At 35.9% G+C, this 16,219-nt stretch overlaps 1 protein-coding gene across 3 annotated transcripts in view; it reads left to right on the forward strand.

Annotated features, from left to right (window-relative positions):
* The window catches only part of Mkk4 (dual specificity mitogen-activated protein kinase kinase 4), a 70,206-nt gene that overhangs the window by 37,788 nt on the left and 16,199 nt on the right, over positions 1 to 16,219 (forward strand). For all 3 annotated transcript variants that reach the window (XM_081732229.1, XM_081732231.1, XM_081732232.1), the window contains 6 exons: positions 6,992 to 7,055; positions 7,535 to 7,648; positions 11,083 to 11,202; positions 11,950 to 12,069; positions 12,955 to 13,134; positions 14,475 to 14,701. In XM_081732229.1, coding sequence (XP_081588355.1) covers positions 6,992 to 7,055; positions 7,535 to 7,648; positions 11,083 to 11,202; positions 11,950 to 12,069; positions 12,955 to 13,134; positions 14,475 to 14,701 — 825 coding nt within the window. The remainder of the gene's footprint in view (positions 1 to 6,991; positions 7,056 to 7,534; positions 7,649 to 11,082; positions 11,203 to 11,949; positions 12,070 to 12,954; positions 13,135 to 14,474; positions 14,702 to 16,219) is intronic.

Raw genomic sequence — 16,219 nt, forward strand, 5'->3', positions numbered from 1 at the left:
GGTCTTCGTCTATGAGGTACTTTAGAAAGTGTTCAAATACGTTATGTGTACGTTCCTTCATTTTCTTATTATTGAACACAAGATTGTGTAGAAACGAACACAGTACCACAAGAAGTTATTTCTCTGTTCAATATAAAGTTAATATGTTTTTGAGTCACTATAGAATGAGATGACTGTTGGGCTTTATCGATACTTTAATATTTTTAACGTTTTTGCAAGGACCTGGCATTTTGATGCAAGGGTGCTTTCTATCGGGAGGTCATTAACTGATGTGTGAAAGTGAACTTCTCTTTAACAAAAACTTAGTTCTTTACGCGTGGTATCTCTGTTTTAATTTTCGCTTATCCCAGCACTCTAACTCTTCCAGTTTTCTGTATATCCTTTAAAAACACCGAGGAAAGAATTTTGACACCCTACTCGTGATCAATTGGCTTAGTTTCACTGCGAAGTACACTGGATGATGGTCATAAAATCGCATTACCTCTATATCATACACAAACAAAATGAAACAGATGTTCTCTGGGATATCTGTTGTTAATTTACAATGAATTTGTGACATTCTCATCGGATATAAACCAGTAATGATCCAACGGATAGTCTGTGCACTGTCATTTCCATTGCGAAGGATAATACGCTTCCACGTTCTGTGCGAAGCTTGTCTCTCAACATCTTTTAGTTCATCAGTTGTTTTCCATGACATCCTTTATGAATCCATTCAGTGCATTATCACATGTGGCGATGTCTTGGCTTCGTGGTGGCTAGGCAAGTGGTACTGCGAGCACAAATAACCCACGACCAATCCAGCGCCCAGGAAACACATCATAAAGATATTTGCGTACTGTAATGGCATAAAGAGCAGATGTCCACTGTTTCCTTAATTTCATGCTCTTCCTAAGAGCGGGACCAATTGCATAACATGTTCAGGTACCGATATTGATTCACAACATCGTCAGGGAAAAACGACCAAAAACAAGCGTCTTCTGTCCATCGGTGCCTATATTATCACCTGCAGGGCGTTATCTTCCAACTCTTGGTACAAGTGTGGATTTTTCTTGAACCGAAAAGTAAATAAACGAGTTTTCGTGATCATCATCTGAAAAGATCACTTTACGGCGCTTTGATACTGTGTCGAACACGTAAAGTAGAGCCTCACGTGTTTCCTTCCTCCAATACATGCCATTATCAGGTAATTCTTGAACGCTGCAAGTATAACTCTTGCTTCATATGCTTCTGCATATCCGATCGGGATATATATTCAATTCCGCAGACCGTTTATTCGTCGATTTTGTTGGCGATTGCTCCACTACTCCTGGACGAAACTGCATGCTTCTTCTCTGGTGGAACACCTCCACGTCTCTTCTTATCCTGACCTCATATAGAGAAGAGAGGAACGCGGTTGCTCAGTGGTAGAGCGTTCACCTCTGGTGCATGGGATCCTTGGTTCGATCCCAGCTTGCGCCAAGTGGATTTTGTGATGGACAGATACCGTGTGCGTAGGTTGTCTTGGGGTTCTCCTGTTTCCTCCCACTTTATTAATTCCACCATTGCATTCACTTCTCATCATCGCTGTCTCCTTTAGCCTAATCGGCATAATTGTGGGACGTAAAATGAAAAGATCATTTCATTTTACCTACGAAGATTTTATGTTTCTATTTCAAAAGTGGTTTCTTTCGGAGAAGGATCCCGTTTAATGTGCAACAGAAACTTTTTTTTTTTTTTTTCAATAGTCTTACCTGTTTGATTTCTGTCATGTAGCCAACTCGTAATAATGCGTTGTTCGATAGTGTAAGTGGACGTATCAGCCATTGTTTAGTTCATAGGACCTGCAGTGCAAACAAGAAGTATTCGTTATCATCATACTTAGAGGTAATGGAACTTTGTTGCCGGCGTGTAGATAATTAGACTAGACCTGGCTTTGACAGAGAATTCGGTAATAGGACAAAAAAGTATTAGTTACGCTTTAGTGATATTTCACTACACGAGATGATGACTTAACCTTGAATGTTGGCATGCATGTAGATGTGAGATTCGGTTCTCAGTGGTCAGGGTCTTGATACGTAAAATTAAATAAGTCGATCTAAATTTATTGATGAATCTGTGACTTAGTATTGTGTAGATTATTGGGAAGAAACACTCCACACACTTCCAAACGTTCTTGTTTCAATTCTATTGAACTTCACCTCATGTCCTATATTAGTTGGCCGTTTTATCGTCATACAACACATCATGTTGCATTTGTTCTTGTATTGTGTGTGGGGGCCCGTGATTCTATTCTTGACCAAATAAGTTTGTGGTGGACAACATTGTGCCCGTGAGTTTTCTCGGGATATTCCCGTTTCCTCCAACTTTATCATTCCACTAATTCTTCTATCATCATTCACTTGTTTTAATCATCGTCTCTCTCAGCCTAAAGGGCATAATCTTGGAATGTTAAAATGAAAGATTTTATGTCATTTCAAAGAAGAGCAAGTTGAGTACTTTGAGAGTTTATTTGCAGTTTCAGCCGAAAATCTAACAATAATGTAAGGAATCCTAAGTAATAATGACAAGCAGAGTGAAGAGAAATTCATTACCTCCATTTTTGTTAACGATACCAGCCAGTGAAGATAAGTAACAAGTTTGAGGTATGCATTTGTGTGACAAGAACTAGCAAGAAACATGTCTCAAAGTATTAGGATTCATTTATTTGTGATATTTTTGGATAGATAAAATTAACTTTTCATTGGATTCAGAACTTACAGGAAAGGTATGTTCTCGTACATTTAGGCTAACATTTTATTATTATTATTATTTTAAATGCTGAGTCCTAAATTTGGGTAATTGTTTCTTGATGTTCTTTTCACATCAGTATACCATATGACGATAGAAGAAAACTGAGGCTGGGCCATTCATTCGTGTTAGGTGTAATAATTTGTAATTTCGTAAACAGATCTTTAAGGATTGCCCGCTATATCATATGTTGAATTATATTAACTTATATCGTATAACCTCGGTGCTGAAAAGAAAAAGTGAGAAGGAACGACAGTCAGTCCATGGGTCTTGTAAGCTTTAGATATAGAGATAGCCCCCCTAAATTCGACATACGTAAGAAATTTTCGATCTAAGTACAATAGCGTCATTTAGATTTTGCGGGGGGAAGGGGGTGAGAGGCAAGATTGTCCATTGACATAAGAGCTTCACGTTTTTTATTATACAATTTATTAAAATGTATGTTTCTGAAACTCGGGGGGGGGGGGTAGATTGATGTCCCCAAGTAAAATTTGTGAACGGTACTTACATTTGAAGTAAATAATATTACAATTCTCAGTTCTATTTTGAATCCATCTAATGAATGAGGTATTAACAATGCTGCATTTGTCATAAACTAAGAAGCACGCTGGAGTACATTGCACCTGCGACAGCGAAGCACGATGGCTCAGTGGTAGAGCGCTTACCTCTGGTGCGTGGGGTCCTTGGGTCGATCTCCGGCCAAGTAAGTTTGTGGTGGACATGTCGTGCTCGTGGGTTTTCTCGAGGTACTCCCGTTTCCTCCCACTTCCTCATTCCATTATCGTTTGCCTTTTTCATCGTCTCCCTTAGCCTATAGTGGTTTTCAAAGCTAAACCAAGTTTTCTTATCAGCAGTAAAACTGTCATATGGTTGTTAGCGGCCGCGTGCGATTTGTCAACAGTTGGATGTTGCCGGTATTACAAAAGCTTAGCCGCTCTCCCTGTCGCCAGGGTAAACAATGAAGTCTCGAATTATTTTTTCTGAGTGTTGCAAACCAATAAGCATAGACATAAAACCAGAATAACCATTTAAAATATGGATAAAATACGTACACGTCATTCAATAAGTAATTTTCTCTCCTATTAATATAATAATAATAATAATAATAATAATAATAATAATAATAATAATAATAATAATAATAGTTTTTACGTCCGAGCCGTTTCGGGCAACTTGCATTTTCGGTAATGCTCGGAAAATAGAATAGATCCTGGACCGCACGTTAGACCGATATTGTATTTTTACCCGTATGAATCGGATTTGTCCGATTGAACCGTATGAATAGGGATGACCTGATAATCCCGTGTGTCATTATTGTAAATGATGTGTTGTTCCACTTTATTATCATAACACAAATTGTTCTAATTATCATGTACGAACTCATAACAAGTCTATCGGGTCAAACGGTCCAAACAGGCCAAACGAGTTTATCAGGTCTAAGGATCGAGTAAACCAAACGCAATGGGTATCGGGCGGGTACAGCTTACCCGAAAAGTTCAAGCACTAATTATAGGTTAAAGTCAATACTTAAGAGCTCTAATTGTTTGCATTCACATTTATTTTTTTTAGTTAACTGACCAACGAACTTGCGGATACATTAATATAAATGCTCAAATCTAAATTATTGCATTATATTATTGCAGTGAGTATCAACGTGATTTACTATTAGGAGTTAGCGTGATGCACTAATGATAGTCTTTTATAAATAGCATTATTATTATTATTATTATTATTATTATTATTATTATTATTATTATTATTATTATTATTATTATTGCCTTCATGCAACTTAGAATCAATCTCATAAAGCACTACATCAGACCTGATTGAACATTATTTTGAAAATTCTCACATAAATAGATAAAATAAACAATTGGAACTTAACACTTCAAGAGTTCAAAATATGTCCTCTTTTTCGTTTTCCTCAGTTTCTGAGGACGATTGATCTATCTTGATGACAACATGATCTTTGTCTCCATCAAAAATATTTTGCAAGACACGATAACTTTGTTCAATGTCCTGGGAAAACATTATTATTATTATTATTATTATTATTATTATTATTATTATTATTATTATTATTATTATTATTATTCGACAGACCATCTGTCTATAATTACAATTTAAAACTTTTTTTCTTTAAAAAAAGACATGATTAAAAGCCATATAAGTACCTAAATCCTCACATGTATTAATGTATGCAGGTTAATATCTGAGTAATAAAGCTATCATTATTAATTTCCTGTGTATAGTATCCTAATTTGTAGTTTGTCCAGTTTTTATACATGTGAAGAATCAGATTAGAAAGAAACTGATCAATTATATATTGACCTGTATAACTATATCTTAAAGTTAGAAATAATATACTTACAAGCAGAGCAGATAAACAGACAGAATCTTTATTAAGCCTATTACTAATATTACGTATTATTATTAGCAATAATAATAACGATAACTAAATTCCTGGCGCAACAGCCTTTAGAAGGCCTGGATTTATGGCACTCATTTCTGTGGGGTAATGTGTTTAGAAATCTGCACGGACTCGGGCTACTATGATAAGCGTAATGGGGTTAGCCATACTGAGAGCTTTATACAGTTCTACCTGAGTTGATGCGGCAACGCCGAAATCTAGTTACAATGAAGGATTTATGGTAGGGACAAGTAAACCCTTAGATCTTGACCTTCGAGGAAAAAATTGGCTATGTTTTGTCGCGATGTATAAAAGGGCATATTTCATATCCTTGACGTAAATTCGATTTACGCGAAAAACCATTTAACAATTCAAAGATTGTTTGTATGAACTTTTCTTCTCAATATTTGTAGCTGTTATTCTCTGTATAGTATTATAAGAGACTCCCACCCTAAAATTTTCTTGTATTCTGCTTCCGTGTTCATACATGTGCTACTTCGCGAGATCTTCTAGGTTGACTAAGTCAATTATGGGCTTTCTGTAATTAAGAAGATAACTTTTATCTGGAAGACAAGAAATAGTGCCAGCAGAATTATGCTGACAACATACCCGAGACCCCTGATCGCTTTGTTTCCCATGGTCCCATACTCTAGATTTATTATTTATTTATTTTTTTTATTTAGAAACACTTCTGGAACATTTGCTGTGATCAAATAAGAAATCATAAAATGTTATTCATGTTTCTTCAATGCTATTCAGGATTCACGTAATTACATTAGAACTTGGTATACACCATTCGTAAGATTGATAAATACTAGAAACACGACATTTTAACTTTAAAATATTTTCTTCTAGTAACAGATGTGAAAATATACTTCTATGTAACCGAATGATTAGCACGCGTGGTTCCATTCCTTCCGGGTAGGTCAAAACAACACCGACAATGTGTGGGAGGTGATTCCTTATAACAAGATAAGACCAAAAGTATAGACCAACCTCGGTGTACAATTGCTTTGTTTCGAAGTTATAGGCTGCTGAAAACATGATAAAATAAATTTTAAACTATATGCCTGTAGCCAAACTCCCTCTATAAAAATTGTTGTGGAAGTACCACAAGATTCTAAAACTTAGATATTTGGATAGCATACATATTAGTTCTTAAGTGAAGTTTTGACCCGACTACGGTAGATCCCATAGTTTTGGAGATATGGATCTTTAAAGTTCATTTTTTTCATGTTTTCGGCAACCTATAATTCCGAAAGGAATCATTTGTGCACCCAGGTTGATCTAGACTTTTTGTGTTACCGTGGCGTCAGGAAACACCTCCCAAACGTTGACGATGTTGTTTTGAAACACGCTGTAGAATCCTCTGTCTCAACATCGTGAAGTATTTGAGAGCATTTAATTAAGAAATCGTGAATTTCTGTCTAGAAAGCCTGAAATAATATTCAGGGAGATGGTGTTGATAAATACTTATTCACGAGTATTTGTTAACACCAACAAAATGATACAATAGCTGTACTGTTTATTCATAAATACAATATTTGTAGTAGAGTATATTACATATATAATGAGATTTTTCTGAATAAACTACCGCTAAGTCATGTTTGTGATCATGTTCTTTATATTTCTATTCAAGAATGTGAAAGAAAAAGTGGTGTAATAATCTTAGATTCTCTTTTGGAGTTATACTTGTGTTTATTGAAAGAAAGATTTTCAAGTTGAAGCATTCAATATCTTCCTTGTTAATGCTGCAACTAAATTTGTGTTAGAAAAATATTCTTAAACTTACTTAATATTGGTGTCTTCCAGAGGGAGGTTCCAAATGTCTCAGAGTATGCAGTCCACTGGAAAATTGCAATTGTCTCCTGAGCAGGTAAGTGAGTATTGGGTTAAATTTAGATCTATAGTATTCTCGAAAGTATGCTGCAGGTCGTTTTCTATATTGACGTTGTTTTAATGAAATGACTATTTTCGAATAATAGTGTTTAATTTGTTCATACACACCTATTTCTTTTTTAACAACAAAATATTTAAAACTTCCAACTTTGGGCGTTATTTGATATAATTTCTAAGAACATCGTTGAGAATCATAGTTATAGATTCAGTGTTTAGCAGATACGTTTTCGTTAAAAGAACAACAAGTTCAAATAGAGTGTGTGGCTTGATATGTAACGGGACAAATTTACTTATTACATTTGGTTCATTTTATGATATTCAATCATTCAATCATCTTTTAACTTTAAATATTGATTCAGTTTTATTCCGTCGTAAATATCAAATCTGATGTTTAATTTATTATTTACTAATAAGCATAGAAAACTGAATGTACTTTTGTTTCCTTGTTTTTGCAAGGTGTATGATTTCACTTCGGATGACCTTCAGGACTTGGGTGAAATAGGAAGAGGAGCGTTTGGTACAGTGAATAAAATGGTTTATAGGAAGAAGAATACAGTCATGGCAGTCAAGGTAAGGGCACAGTGTTGCACACAGACCCATCGCACACTTTGATCCAGACCAACTGTGTTACTTTCTTTACTCAACACATATAAAATTGAAGAGCACTGTGTAGTGGTTACAGAAGATCCGAAAATGGATTGGTAGGATTTTGTAAATATTGTGGCGTATTTTACATCTAGTAGATTTCGATATGCATACCTGTTTGTCGGTCGTTCACATATCCAACGGATGTCCTATTTCCGCCATGTTCGCGCCAGTATGTATGGTGGGATGGATGTGATTGTGTTCTTTATTCGCTGTTTAAGGTTAATTAAATCTTGAATTTTCTGAGCCTACACCAAATCTTCTACGTATCCTCAAAGGAAAAGGCCAAAGGTGCCAGGTTAGGCCTACGAGTAGGCCAATCAATAGATCCTTTCCTTTGCCAAGTCATCTGTCAGGAAACCTTCTGCTCATAACTGCATGAACGTGACAACTGAAATGCACGTCCATATTGTATGGTGAATTACAGGATCGCAAGTTTCAAGCTTCGACATTTCAGAGACTTTTGGGACGTAGCGCACATGACACTCTGTTTCGTTCTACAGTTTTCTCGAATAGGCATGGCTTTCCGTGTGATTTTTCTTTCAAGATGTTTCCTGTTTAAAGTGTTTCAGCCATTTACGTATACAATGTTGGTAGGAATCCTCACACTCACAACTGAAATTAAGTTGTACAGTGATCACTGGTTTAGTTTTCAATTAACCAAATAAAGTCGTATGCTTTCTCGACTGGATTTATCATCTCACTGCCCAGCGGACACCGTTCCGCAGTTTAGTTAAGTCAGTCGGAAATGAAACCTGATGACGCAACAATCTCGCCTTTTTAGGGAACTAGTTTCATAAGTTTCGTTACAGTCTGCTAAAATAAAATTGCATTAGTTTAACACAAGACGAATGACAAGCGTTTAGAATCCCGTAATTCTTTTTATGAAGACCCTGTAGTTTCGTATACACGCTTCAGTATGTTTCAATGCTTTGCTCATTAACAGCACTTCGCGTATCAAAATTTAAAAAAATGCCATGTAAATTCAGGATGTCAAAAACAATTTCATCAGCAATTCATTACAGGGTTCCCACATTCTGGAAAATCAGGGAATGTCAGGGAAACGAAAACATGTCAGGGAAATTATGCGTTTTGCGTAAAATGTCATGGAAAGTCAGGGAACATAAATGTGCAAGTGTAACATTCTTTTTTTCAATGTAAAATTGTTTCCTCTCTATTATTTGTACAGATTGATATGTGAAGAGTACTATGTTTGAGATACAGAGAGGGGAGATAATTGATCATCTAAAAGCAGAAATCGAACTATGTCTTGTCATCTTCATGGACATCAGTTCTAAAACAGAAAAACTACTATTGAAAGAACTGGAGGCATCAGATAAAGATAAACTAGCTTTCAGCCTAGGTTGTCGAAACTTTTTGTTGGTTACAATCAAGAAGATTGTGAAAAGGAGTCGTCTGAAGTACAAACTGGTACGTGCTCTGTCAGCTTTGGACTCCAGGTTACAAGAGAACAATCCAGAACTTGCACAGGCTAGGATGAAACGTATCTTACAAACTCTGCATGAGCGTAACAGAATATCTGATTCTGCAGCTGAGAAAGCAAAGAGTTTGTCTTTCTGTACTGAAATTTAGGGTCTCTTGACTTCAGAGAAGATGGGCAGCATTAGGTTAGATTACTTCTTTGCAGATCTGGTGCTTGGGGTCCCGGGTTCGATCCCAGCCCCCGCCAAGTGAACTATGTGGTGGACAAACACCGTGCTCGTGGGTTTTCTCGGGGTTCTCCCGTTTCCTCCCACTTTCTTCATTCCACCATTTCACTCATCTCTCATTATCACCGTCTCCTTTAGCCTAACCGGCATAACCGTGGGACGTAAAATTTAAAGATTTCATTTCATTTTTTACTTCTTTGCAGAGGTAATGTCCAAGAAACAAGAATATTTTGATTTGTGGCATGTTACGAAAATGTTTAATTTCATCCCACGACAATGCCTCAGTGAAAGGCATGTTCTGAGTCAATAAAACCCTTATTGTAGAAAACCAAATTGAAGATTCTGTGGTAGCGTAGAGGCAGATGCATGATGCAATTATATACTATGGAGGTTTAGAATCTATTCCTGTTGATCGAAGAATGCTTCTCCCAGTTCGTTCAGCTCGGAGACGCAATGATGAATACCTTAAACAGAAACGAATCGAAAGTGCAGAGGAAAGTAAAATTAAATGTGAAAAAGGAACACTAAGTGCTGAAATTAAGAAATTGAAACCAAAGAAGAAACAAATGGAATAATGTTATAAACAAGAACAAGACGCTCTTGTAGAACAAATTCAAGAACTGAAAGAAAAAAAATGTTTAAAAATGTAAATGTGAGGATTAACATGTCTCAAGAGTTGCAGTATTAGGACTGATAATGGGCCATGATGGCTTAGTGGTAGAGCGTTCACCTCTGTTGCATGAGGTCCTTGGTTCGATCCCAGCTCGCGCCAGGTGAACTTTGTGGTGGATAAACACCGTGTGCGTGAGTTTTCTCGTTTCTTCCCCCTTCAGTCGTTCCACTATTGCATTATTTTCTCACCATCGCCGTCTCCTTTAGCGTAGACGGCATAGCCGTGGAACGTAAACCTTACAGATTTCATTTCATTTCATTTTAGGATTGATAGTATAAGGCCTTAGGGGAGTTGGCAGTATATTCTTGACTGCATATTATATTGCTTTTATTGTTTTTTGAAGCAAAAAAAAAAAAAAAAAAAAAGTTAATTTGCATGTCAATGTATGTGGTACTGTATCATGCTTATATACCTACATGTTAAATTATGTGTAAATAACAGTTATTCTATTGAACGTAACAGATATGTAAATGGTAATTAAAGAAGTGTGTTGGATGGCTATGGAGATGGAGGAAGCCGTTAAAAAAAAAAAAAAAAAAAAAAAAAAAGTATGATAGAACTTACCCCATATCTTCCCATTTATATTCAAGAATTTGTGTCAGGGAATGTCAAGGAAAGTCATGGAAATCGATCTTTACTTTCTTGCGGGAACCCTGAATTGGTATCAGCTTTAATTCTTTCACCGTATAGCATCTCAGTATACAATATTTGAATTTATATCCAGATTTTTTGCAGGCCAAAGAACTAATCCATTGCTTTGGGAACTTTGCTAGGAATACTTCCCTTTCTAATAGCATTCTATACAAATGTTGAGTTTAGGTATTTGCCTTGCTCTCATCCTAACATGGTAAGGGCTGAGTTAATCGGAGCATTACCATCTTCGTTTCAAATACATTTAATCGGACAAGAAATATAAATTGTTTGTCATCTAATTTTAACACATAAATTACTGTTAGTATATCATATTAAGAAACACATTTTAACAATGATAATGAAATGCTTTTTCTGTATTGTAGAGAATACGATCAACAGTGGACGAGAAGGAGCAGAAGGAGTTGTTAATGGACTTGGAGGTTGTGATGAAATCAAATGACTGCCCATATATAGTTCAATTTTATGGAGCCCTTTTTAAGGAAGTAAGTAAAGGTTGTAGTTGCTTATAATTACATGGGCGCATGGGGGGATATTCAAAATTAACAAAATATTGGCTATTTATCAATGAATCCTCTCTTGAAAAATTTAAATATTTTGACGTTCCGGAACTCTCAGCTGGTTCCGAACGTCAGAATCTTTAAATTTTTCCGTTTTAATCCTTTTTACCTTGGCACTGAGGAAGGAACCAGCTGAGAGTTCCGAAACGTCAAAATCTTTAAATTTTTCAAGGGAGGAATCATTGGTAAGTAGCCAATTTTTTTGTTAATGTTGTAGTTGCTTCTTCAGAGACGGTAAGCTGGTTTTACATGATCACTATTTATTGAGTTCTTCACAAGCCTAGAGTTCAATTTCGACTTACACTGGTGGGCGGAAGGTGTCTTAGGTTCTCTAATTATGTGCAAAAACCAGCAGTACGTTGACCATGATATAGAATAGCACCATTAACATAGAATATTAGAATACTAACCGGAGATAGAGTTTAATGTAATAAAATCTAGAAATGTATATGTTAATATCAAAGTTTGTTGATTCTGTATATATATATGTTGGATATTTTCTAAAACTCCTTGCACTTCGGTTGATGGTAGTATAGAGGCATAGCATCATTCACGTTTTGTTTTGCAGACTCAAGGCAAAAATGTGCGGGGATGGCTTGTTTTGTGTGTTAGGTTAAATGGAATAAACCAGAGTATTCCATGTTAAGTCATGAATTTTATTTTTCTTCGCAGGGTGACTGTTGGATATGCATGGAACTCATGGATACATCTTTAGACAAATTCTATAAATTTATCTATGAAAGATTAAAGCAGCGAATACCAGAGAACATCTTAGGGAAAATTACGGTTGCGGTAAGTTTTTGTTTTAAGATTGTGAGCTTTTTGTAATACGGAATAGCACAACAGATATTTGTTTATTAAGTGTGCATTCAACATTAAGCTGAAACTCTTATTTCGATAGCCGATGTACTTTTATACTCTGATCCATGTTTTTTTAGTTTTACATCAGAACAAAAAAATATGTTACGGTTAACCATTGTGCTAAGGTGCACCATGGCACTAGGGACTTATATTTTTCTGTAAGAGTTAAACATTTGACGTATACTGCTGAAATAATTTTAAATTTGGGTTAAATCACTTGGTAGTATGGTTACATTACGGACAGTGTATTATCCCTTGCAGCATTTCTTATTTGCACAATTATATTTCACTAACAAAAATTGTATAAAGTATTAATTATTATTATTATAATTTATTTTATTCCTTCATGGGATACATAATTATAGATAATGCAAGCATAGAAAACGGAATGCCTATAGTTCATTCAGCCTATGCGGTACATGGAATGTAAACAAACATGACCGTACATTATCACAATACTTTTTTTTTTTTTTTGTTAGCATGTCCCTGTGTAAAATGGCAAAGTTATGCTGTATCTGGGAAATTGTTCAATAAATAAATAAATTGTTCAATAAATATTATGAGCGGTGATAATATTCAATGAGAAAAAGCAAAAAGGCTACTACTCACCGCACATGCAACAGGTAGTGCTTTCGGAAAATGCTACTTCCTTCTTCAACCTGTTAAAGACTCAAAAAGAATTTAAAAACGTGAAGAAAGGGTAAAAAATTGGTTAAAATCTTCTGTCAAACATTAAATCACACGGGAATAGACATTCACTGACATTGAATCCTGTTTTAAATATTGAATAATTGCAAGAGTTATTTTTGTTTGCAGACGGTGAAAGCCCTGAACTACTTAAAGGAGAAGTTACAAATAATCCATCGGGACGTGAAACCAAGCAACATTCTTCTGGACAAACGAGGAAACATTAAGTTATGTGATTTCGGGATCTCAGGACAACTGGTCGACTCAATAGCTCGGACGAGAGATGCGGGATGTCGTCCATATATGGCTGTAAGTTTAATCTACTCAATGGTCCATAATATTTGCTGGTAATGTGTTATATATATAATCTGCTGAGAATGATTAGTAGTAGCAAAGATATTCGTACGTATTTTTGTGTGCGTGTAGGCTGAGTTTCATCCTTGGTAAGAACACAGGTGGTTTGAATTGTACGTGATCCTTAAGTTCAATTTACACACAGCACCGACACCGAAAGAAAGAAAGAAAAAAAGATATTACACGTCGTAACATAAATACATAAAAGAAATTTTAAAAAGTTGGAGATAGCATTCAACAGAGGTCCATGTTAACCTAATATTTCGTACAATTCAGCAGTAGTGGGACATGTTGAGATTTGTCCATTAGCTACATGTCGATATCAACACGCACATTGGCCACATTTCAATATCGATCATGCGATCCCACTAGTGACATTCATTTAGTTTACCCAGTTTATTAGTGAGTCCCCTTGCACAATTTCAACTTGGCCTCAGTTGCATCCTTATTATTGGTGGAGGGAATATTATTGGTGAATTGGCAATGGCTTTCATATTCTTGACGCTAATTCTTACATTTCCGACGCTTTGAACTCAAGTTTGCTGAGTATGAGTGCATTTCTGAACATTTTTCGCTACGTGTTTCCACACATGTGAATCACCCTGCTTCATCTGTTGTGCTCTACTGACACTCCAGATGTCTTTCTAGAGCATTTGAGTACAAATTCGCTACATTTAATACTCAAAACGTCACTGTTGGCCAGCATCCGTACCTGGTGATTATGCAACCACACCCAACGGGTAAAAACGTGTCCGCCATTTTGTGTTTGTTCCAGATATCGACTTAATACAAACGAATATTGTTACGTGGTAGAAACCCTATCAATTCATATCCATTTAGACCAATTTTCATTTGTCAGATTATCCGGGACTCCCTACGGTCCTTAGGCGAATCCCTTGCGCGTGCATGGTAGGATTGTGAAACATCCAAACTTCAATACAGCAGGTATGACTTCTTCAGTGAATTTTTTACCCACCCCTTTTTATGGTATGTTGGATAGTTTCCGAACTATTGGCGTCCGAAAGTCATTTTCGCATGCTTTCGACATCTTGTAGATCCGAAACTATGTCCGATAGCCGAAAGTTCAAGAGAAATTTTTTTCTTGCCTCAGTGGCAGGAGTCACCTCGCAAGAGTTGTAACACTTATTTTGCAACACCCGATATATATATATCTATATATAATTATGTATGTTTCATTATATTGGCAAGTTGGGTAAAAGTAAAATCTATAACATTTTATGTATATGTTTGTGATGAATGTGAATTCTAAAGTGCAACCATTGAAATTTTTTTAGCCGGAGAGGATAGACCCGCAGCGAGCCCGTGGCTACGATGTTCGTTCTGATGTGTGGTCGTTAGGTATTACCTTGATGGAGGTAGCAACTGGTCACTTTCCCTACCCAAAGTGGAATTCTGTGTTTGAGCAGTTGTATCAGGTAGTCCAAGGAGACCCGCCGAGGTTATCGCCCAATGAGAATGGAAACACTTTCACTGTAGAATTTGTGAATTTTGTAAACACTTGGTAAGTTTTTAGTAGAAATTGAGATTAATAGGAATTCGATATTCATGTATATCTGTTCGGTTGATACGATATCGATGTACTAAAATGGTTCCTTTTTTAACGTTGATTTTGGTTTATGTAGATTTCTTGTACTACTTTGTGCTCGGGTGTTTGCTGAAACCTGAATTACAATGCTTAAAAATAGAAGATCGTACAATAAAAATATCCAAGAATAAGGAATGAAAAGGAGCAAATTCGTGGAGGAAGAGGAATGCAAAGGCATCTTGTCCTGTGTAGTTGATTCTGTTGTTAAACTATTGACTACTTAATAGAACAAAGAAAGTTGTAAAGGTGAATCTTAGTTTATTGGGAAGATGAAAAAGCCTATCTTAGTTTCATTGTTGGCTTCAAATAAAATTAGTTGTAACCTTACGTTATAATACTTCTTGACTTTAAACTATCGGAAACATCAACCACAAATACAACTCATATCTCTTCGCTCCAGCAAGAACTCAAATAAGCTTACCGGTAAGTACAAGTGTATAACTGAATAGTACCCTTGAATGTACGTTCTTCTATTTTAACCACATAACCAAGGGTCAGAAATACGCAGAAGCCACGTAATGCAAAAATTGTAGAGGAATAAAAATGCTAAATTAGTGAGATGGTAGTGAAGTGTGTAAGTATGCTACATTTCCGATTGAAAGAACATGACTACATTTGAATTCAATTTTTCCTAGGTTTGACAGTAGCTGACTAAAGTTTATCTACTAAAATGACGTCGTAGTGCAGAGTTATATGCAGCTTCAGAATTAAATCTACAACATTTCGTTGTATAATTTAGGAAACCTGTAGAACAGATAACATTGAACTATTGAAAGTCTAAGTCATAGTATATGAAAAAGATGTGTGTTACGTGTTTGTTTGAATGGAATTCGGAAATACAATTCTGAGAGTAGCCTTGCGGAGTTGTTGATCATGTGTAAGTTTATACAAATATTTGAGGTCACTGATATGACGAGTGTCAGGTAATTGCATATTTGACGTTTGTAGCAGTTTGTGTTTTTTCATCGCATGTATGCGAGGTACTTTATAACGCACTATTACAAGGAAGGAGTTTAGAACTGGGTTTAGCCGGTATAGGTTTGTAGGAGCTCTCATTGCCCAGATGGGTGATCAATATTCCATTTTAGGAGAAATTATTGCCTTGTAGAACGTTGCTTAGGAAGAGAGATTCCGTATTTCTGTTAATTTGTACAGAAGTCTTAGAATGCGCGTCGATTGCTTAATGATAGTGCTTATATGTTCTGTGAAAGTGAGTTTTGTGTCAAAATTAACTCTGAGATCCTTATGACTGTTGACTCGCGATGGGCGAACGATTTATTAACTGCCAAGAATTTCGTGACGCTAACTATAGTTCCAATTTATTTCTTCACACAACGCTTTAGTCCAGTTTTAACGCTCTGTACTATATAGTTAGCACATAGAATAAATGAAAATTAATAGTCATTTATATTGCCTATCATTAACTCATAGAAA

The sequence above is a fragment of the Thermobia domestica genome, chromosome 11 (assembly GCF_964235325.1).
Source record: "Thermobia domestica chromosome 11, izTheDome1.hap1.1, whole genome shotgun sequence".
NCBI lineage: Eukaryota > Metazoa > Arthropoda > Insecta > Zygentoma > Lepismatidae > Thermobia > Thermobia domestica.